This window comes from Palaemon carinicauda, chromosome 37, assembly GCF_036898095.1.
Source record: "Palaemon carinicauda isolate YSFRI2023 chromosome 37, ASM3689809v2, whole genome shotgun sequence".
Classification (NCBI taxonomy): domain Eukaryota; kingdom Metazoa; phylum Arthropoda; class Malacostraca; order Decapoda; family Palaemonidae; genus Palaemon; species Palaemon carinicauda.
The window spans coordinates 38007110-38014609 of record NC_090761.1 but is presented as its reverse complement, the minus strand read 5'-3'; the positions used below and the strand labels follow the sequence as shown (position 1 = coordinate 38014609).

At 34.6% G+C, this 7500-nt stretch overlaps 1 protein-coding gene across 2 annotated transcripts in view; it reads right to left on the bottom strand.

Moving 5' to 3' along the window:
• The window catches only part of LOC137629585 (MAM and LDL-receptor class A domain-containing protein 1-like), a 76493-nt gene that overhangs the window by 27571 nt on the left and 41422 nt on the right, over window positions 1-7500 (bottom strand). For both annotated transcript variants that reach the window (XM_068361036.1, XM_068361035.1), the window contains exons 2-6: window positions 4699-4861; window positions 3110-3234; window positions 1844-2138; window positions 907-1056; window positions 85-229 (exon numbers count right to left, since the gene is read on the bottom strand). In XM_068361036.1, coding sequence (XP_068217137.1) covers window positions 85-229; window positions 907-1056; window positions 1844-2138; window positions 3110-3234; window positions 4699-4801 — 818 coding nt within the window. In that variant the 5' untranslated portion in view covers window positions 4802-4861. The remainder of the gene's footprint in view (window positions 1-84; window positions 230-906; window positions 1057-1843; window positions 2139-3109; window positions 3235-4698; window positions 4862-7500) is intronic.

Genomic DNA, 7500 nt, shown 5'->3' with positions numbered 1-7500 from the left:
GTTTGTGTAATTCCAATTGCCAATTGCTAAAAAACTTATCTGTCAATCTCTTCACATCTTACAGGCTCTGAGATATTCCCTTACCTGATGTCCCCCACTCCTCCACCATGCATATTAAGCCAGAACTTGATGCACAATGGCTTTGACGTCGTATTCAGAACGCTCGACACAAGTCTGGCAGTGTCTCCTGTGCGCCGTGGATAGCCGCTGTCAATAAAGGCGTAACCACCTTGAAAAGAATTAATGAAGACTTATGCATCTGGTTTGTTTTATTTATAAGGAACAGATTTATTAAAAACTGTAAGATCCTCTTTTCAAAAGAGAGATTGGTGTAATATTTTACTTCTATGACAACTTGTGTACATACATTAAATACTAAATGAAAGATGAAAGAAGAGAATTTTGAAAAATTATTCTATACAAAAGGTTAATCTTGGTAGATGAATTACCAAGATCTGTTAAGTGGCTTGTCTATAGAAAGAATTGTGTGAAACAGTCTGGCGAAGAGGTACATTTTCTTAGGCATTGATGCATAAAATGATTAAAAGTGTGTTTGTATAAACGGACTGATAAATACATATAACAGGAATAGAAATGAAATTATTTCCGCTTCTAACTAAGGAGCATAATCTAAACCACCTGTATCTTCTCTCTTACGGGCTGCTCTAGAGCAAGGGCCTGTGTCTTGCTAAAGGCAAGGCGTTCTTAAACGAACAAACAAACCCATATCAAGAAAACGATCCCATAACATCTGGAATTGGCGCTTGAATTTAAAAGCTAGGGTAATGGAAGTTAAAAGAAACGCTAATATAGATTATTCACGAAGCACACAATCCATTCATTTGTGTAGAGTTCAACATCAACATCTTACCGAAACGTAGGCCTACCCATTGACTCGGGGCCTACCTGTAGTGATCGCGACGTCCAAAGAGGACGCCTGATCCCTGGATGGTCCAGTGCCACGTTTACTGCTGCTTCTTCCGATGCTCCAGTTGAAGTCGTCACTGCCTTCGTCGTTTTCCCAAGAACAAGTGTTGGAGTCGAACAAACATTCGTCTAGAATGTGAAAGAATCACGTTTTTTCCACGTGAGTGTCTTTTATTTTTCTGTTTTGTTTAAATGCTATTGATTGGGCTAAATCATGTCCTTTTATCTGGCCTTGCTTTTAATACAAAATAAAGTTTATTTATAATTTCATAAGGATGTATTTCAAATAAGAGTTGGGACAGGGTTCTATACAAATACTAATTTAAAGCTTTAAAAGTGTAAAAATACTATAGGTAGTACATACCTCTCATAATAAATATGGATTTAGAAATAATATTCTAGCTCACTTTGTTATCTCTCAGGAAATATTTTACAAATAATTGTATCTGTCTTTAATCATTGGAGAGAATTATAAAAATCAACTCAAAAAGAGATTAAAACAACATAATGTGCTCGTCTCTCTCTCTCTCTCTCTCTCTCTCTCTCTCTCTCTCTCTCTCTCTCTCTCTCTCTCTCTCTCTCCAGCGTATGTAGTGAACAGTAACACGGTATACGGCATGCGAATTCAAGAATAGGTTAGACAAGATCATAAAAACTCTCTAAGAAACCAATTCGCTCTACCTAAGAACAAGTGGAGTCTCCGCGGATGGACTATAAAGTCTTTGAAACATCCAAAATCCTTGTAGCTTTTTATATCTCTTTCTCTATCTATCTTTTTTCTATAGCTATTTCTCTATCTCTTTCTCTTTTTGTGTCTATTTCTACCTCTCTCATTTGCTTCTTCACTAAAGTTACTTCTCTCTCTCTCTCTCTCTCTCTCTCTCTCTCTCTCTCTCTCTCTCTCTCTCTCTCTCACTTCCACAGGGCCCATCGGTGAACTTGATGTCATCCACAGCCACGTATCCTCTGTTGCGCTCGTACTGGAAGTTGGGCTCAGCAGCAAAGGCGATGCTGTAGGCGCCAGGCGCCGTAAAGGTCAGCTTGGCAGGCTTCCATTTTCCGCCAGTCAAGTCTCTCTGAGTCCAGATGACCGTATTCTGGGTCTGTATGGGGCCAGTGAACGTCCCGTTTTCATATATTTCTTCTGGGTCCTGCTTGTAGGATATGAGGACGATCTTGAAGGAGCTCAAACTGAGGCCGTCCATGGCGTACTACGAATGGAAAAACAAAATAAGATGATGATTAGTAGAGTATTATTCTTAATTTTTGGTTGTTTACATTGCTCTTCGTGTTTTTCTTTGCTTTTTTGTTTAGTTATTTCTTAGTTTCAACAGCTTTACTTGGGGTGACAATGTATAACAAGGTCATTTTCAGTACATACATTAGTAAGCCTCTATGACGTTATATATATTTTTTATCATTTTCCATTTTTTTTTTCATTAGATATGTCGATGAATGTGCAAGAGAAAAGAAACGGAATTCATCAGGAATTAAGTAACGCAAGCATTTTTTACTATATGCAAAGAATACAAAAATGAATTGGAATTTCCAGAAAAAGTAAGCCATTGTTCTTTAGTCTCAGCTGAAAACCACACCAACAGAACTTCTGGACCTGATATCTTTCTCCATGAGAGACGTAGTCAAGGATTCTTGCTATCTTCATCCCCTCGTGAACGGTGGAAAATATTAAGAAAACTTCGAAATTGTATGAAGTTTATTTACAGGATTATCATTGGAATTACAGGTCAATCATATAACTGTTTAGTTACAAGATTCGTAGTTTCTGTATACCTCTATGGAAAACGTATCGAGTTCTACTATAAAATTGAACTCTAAGGTATTATATCTTAATGTGATATTGTTCTAAAAATCCATAACAATAATCTAAAAGATTTGGAATATATTTCATACATACAATTTCTAACATTTTATCGATTCATTCAATTTGGAAATATCTATGAATAAAATCTTAAAAGGTACAAATTGCTTGGGAATTCAATACATAAGCACTTCTGAGCCATGAATTTAGGCACCATTTTTTTTTATTTGAATTCATTAACCCCGACAATTCATCATCGTAAGCAAAATCAAGAAAAAAGAGGTGTAATAAACTTAATTACCAACAAATGTATAAGATTTAAATGTATAGGATTTAAACGAAAAATGGAGACGAACTACTCACAGCAAACGACAAGCACCTTCCTGTGGCACCCGTTGAATTGGTCACAAAACCCGTCAACATCCATGACTTTTTGTGGAACGATGTTGCCATGAACATGTCGGTCGTCGAAGTAAAAGCATAACCACCTGTGAACAAGAGATCCTTTTACATAGTGAATAAGAAAATGCATTCAATAGAATAATAATCCTAATGAAATTTATGTCAAGGTGTGCATGTTCTACAACTAATAGACGCATTAGCTATAATTACATCCTAGATGGAAGAACTTCTGTTTTACTGAAAAATTTACCAAACACGATGATAAATAAAATTGATGATATTAACGTGCAAAAGAACTTTTAGTAGTTGGTCAAAACTGTTGAGTCTTCCTTCAATCACCTAAAAGATTTGGTTAGGGAAAGGTATACAAAAATAGGCTAGAAATTAAGGATTGCAACCTCACCTCATACCTGATAGGTAAAAAAAAAAAAAAAAAAACCATGCAGCACAGAGAGACGAATTTAGCTTATAGGTGCCATTGTTATTATTATTATTATTATTATTATTATTATTATTATTAGCTAAGCTACAACCTTAGTTGGAAAAGCAGGATGCTATAATTCCAGGGGGCCCAACAGGGAAAATAGCCCAGTGAGGATAGGAAACAAGGGAAAATAAAATATTTTAAGAATAGTAACAACATTAAAATAAATATTTCCTATATAAACTATAAAAACTTTAACAAAACAAGGGGAAGAGAAACTAGATAGAACAGTGTGCCCGAGTGTACCCTCAAGCAAGAGAACTCTAACCCAAGACAGTGGAAGACCATGGTACTGATTCTATGGCACTACCCCCAAGACTAGAGAACAATGGTTTGATGTTGGAAAAAATGAAAAGGAAAATGCTTTCTAATAACTTTTCAACCTTCTACATCATAAGACCCAGTACTACACAATCCTCTGGAAATTTTATTCCAGCTGTGACCAGATTATGGAATGATCTTCCTAATCGGGCAGTTGAATAGATTGCGAATACTTTTCTGTTGAACGGGTTAAATGTCTCGTTTCATAGTTTATACATGACCTATCTATTTTACACTATTACAAATCTTGATGTATTCCATATTTATACATTTTTTTTTTTCATTCATATTTCATTCTTTACTATTGTAATTTCCTTTCCGCACTGGCCTTCTTTCCGTGCGAGCCTTTGGGTTTGTTGCTTTCTGTTTTTCCTGTTAGGGTTGCGGCTGGGATGATGATAATAATAATAATAATAATAATAATAATAATAATAATAATAATAATAATAAAAATAAAAATAATAATAATAACAATAATAACAATAATAATGATAATAATAATAATAATAATAATAATAATAGTAATAATATTTTATTGACATCAATTAAAATTCCAGAGATATAAAATTGATAAGTTATTATTAAAAGCAAGACCGAATTTTTATATACATATATATATTTATATATATATATATATATATATGTGTGTGTGTGTGTGTGTGTGTGTGTGTGTGTGTGTGTGTGTGTGCAAGTTAACTAACAAGGAATTTAGACGTAACAAGGGGAAAACACCCAACACACTTACCTGCAGCACTGCCTGAATTATCAACTGGCGGACCACCGATGAAGTAGGCCCCGTCACCTTTGCCTGTCATCCAAGGTATCACGCCGAAGATGGTCGTGTTCATGATGAGGTTACATGATGACACGGTGTCTCCTGCCACGTCGAAGCTACAGTCATTGAAGTCCTGCAAGAAAGAAGCTCTTATGGTTATCGATTCATTGGACAGTTTAGGAGTGCTTTCGTTTTTACTTACGTTAATTGTAGTTGTTACTTATATAAAGGTTATCGTGGTGGGATATAACTGGGCTTGAAGGATATTTGGAAAAACATGAGGAAAGGAATGAAATAAGAGCATGGTTTTAAAGGCAGCAGCATTTTCACTCCATAAAAGTGGGAGATCACGAGTTTAAGGAAAAATAGTTGCTAGAAAAAAATCAGAATTATGAAGTAGGAGAAAACGATATCACTAAGATATGATATTCAAGAATTATTTACTTAGAGAGAATCAGTTTGGGAAAAGATAGCTCAGCAGGTTTTAATAAGAGATGAATGCCTGATAGAAGGTAGGATCCTCTCCCTGGGTTCTTCGGAACAATAGTTGAAATAACATCAGAGAAAAAGGAAGTGAAATCACTTTAAGATAGAGAGAGAAAATATGAAAAGTAGGTCAGGGCAAGACTCTGATTAGGATAATAGCCTTTCAGAGGAGGGCTACTGAAGATAAAGTATAGAAGAAATAAAGAGGAGGCAGAGAAAAAGGTAGTAACTGTTTTGGATTCAATAAACTACTCAATTGTAAGATGTACAGGGGAAAATAAAGAGGTTTTACTTATCAATTAAAGCAGGGAAGAGAAGGGAAGTGGGCCGGATAATCTATTTGATTAATGTGTGGAAATAGTTGGCCCGAGACAAACCTGATATTCAACAATAGAAAGGGTAAGGGAAAGAATGTAGAGAATCAACAAGTGTGATATATTTTGGTATGATATTAGAAATGAGTTTACGTAGCTGAGATATAGAATTGTTCTGTTGGAAAAAAAACTCAGATACTTCCAATATTTCATGTATAACACCAATATATTCTCAAATTCTTAATGAGAAGATAGTCAAACTAGAGTAACGTATAGGCAGAATTGCCAGTAAATCTTGCTTTCAAAAGGCATACCGGCAAGATAAACGATGTGAATTGTGTTTCGATATATATCAGTAAGTGGAGCTGGGAAGTATCAGAGCAGTCATTTGCCTTTGGATAATGCAATGACCTGTCTTTGTAACAAGGGAGTTAGGTACATTTAGAATCTATGGCCTAGAATCTAATAGCTAGTTTTATCCAACATTTCTTAGGGAAGCATAAAGCCATATCGTCTAAGGTGGAATGACAAGAGCTGACTCCCTGAAAGAAGGCTAAACCGAAAAATGAGGGCCAAAGAGTGTGGCCTTTTCAGTAAGAGAGAAAACAAGAGATTCGTTAAGCTGGAAGAGAAGGATAATTGGATTTGTTTAGGCTGTTGAGAATTTCGATTACGAAGATCTATCTCATTACGTAGGAGATATCAGGGAATCAAATTTTCAAAGGCAGCAAAGGAAATTTCTTTCGTAGTTTAGAATTACAGGTATGAATGATAAATTAGTAGTGTCAGGTGAAACAAGCACTGACTGGCTTACTTCCTCTGACAGACAGATAAGTCAGAAGCTGGATAAACCATTTTCATGTGATCAAATAACCTTTATAAATCCAATGCTTGAATTCCAAGAACATATTATGCATTTTATTCATTTAGTTTCTTAAAGACCAATTACATATCCTCTTGAAGCATAAGAGAAATGAATAAACTTGATCATACAATTTTACGTTTGGTTGGTTTACAGTTTCCTTATTTGATTTTGAAATTGGGGAATGTACGTAATATGTTATTATTAATAAGATAAATATTAAACTTTTAAAGAAAGCCTACAGAAATAAATTTTAGTTTAGAATGAACACAATATTCTAGCTGATCACACTGTAAGCAAAATATCAGTTCTATCTGGTTTTTTGCCAAATTAGAGTACAAAGTTACTTTTTTTCCATTAAACACAGTTCATTAACATTGCATTTGGCTCCCCAAGTATGTAAATAATTGTGTACTGCTATTATAATAATCTGATATAGAATTAACGACAAATATCGGATTCTCTTAAGAAATCAAGCTTGTAAATTAGGCTACACTACGCAATCCATTCACTTCCCAATGCTTTAAAGTAGAAAGGGTTTGTTTCAAAGGCCTTCTTATCTAAAAAAAATTATTCAACCCTATTATGCTCACATTCAAAAATTTCATTTATTTTACGGATACGCGCTTTTATGTATAGTTTGATATTTTGAAACACGCAAAAAGGCAGCAAAGGGATGACCGAATGAGCGATTTGTCTTCACCTCGCGATAAAATGTCGTTAACGTAGTCAAGCGATGTAAAAGTAGCCTTTAGTAACATATAGTTCTATTATTCCCAAAACATAAATTAGCTAATAAAAAATACAATCTCCATTATCTTTATTGTGAAATGATATGGAAAACTCATACTTCATTATGGAGAATTACCATGACAAATCATCAGTCCCAGGAATTCATATATAATTACATCACCGAGTATCATGATGACCGAACTATTATTATTATTATTACTTCTAGCTAAGCTACAACCCTAGTTGGAAAATGGAGATGCTATAAGCTCAAGGGCTCCAACAGGGGAAAATAGCCCAGTGAGGAAAGGAAATACGGATATAATAAAAAAAACCATATAAGAAGTAATGAAAATTGAAAAAAAAATATTTTAAAAACAT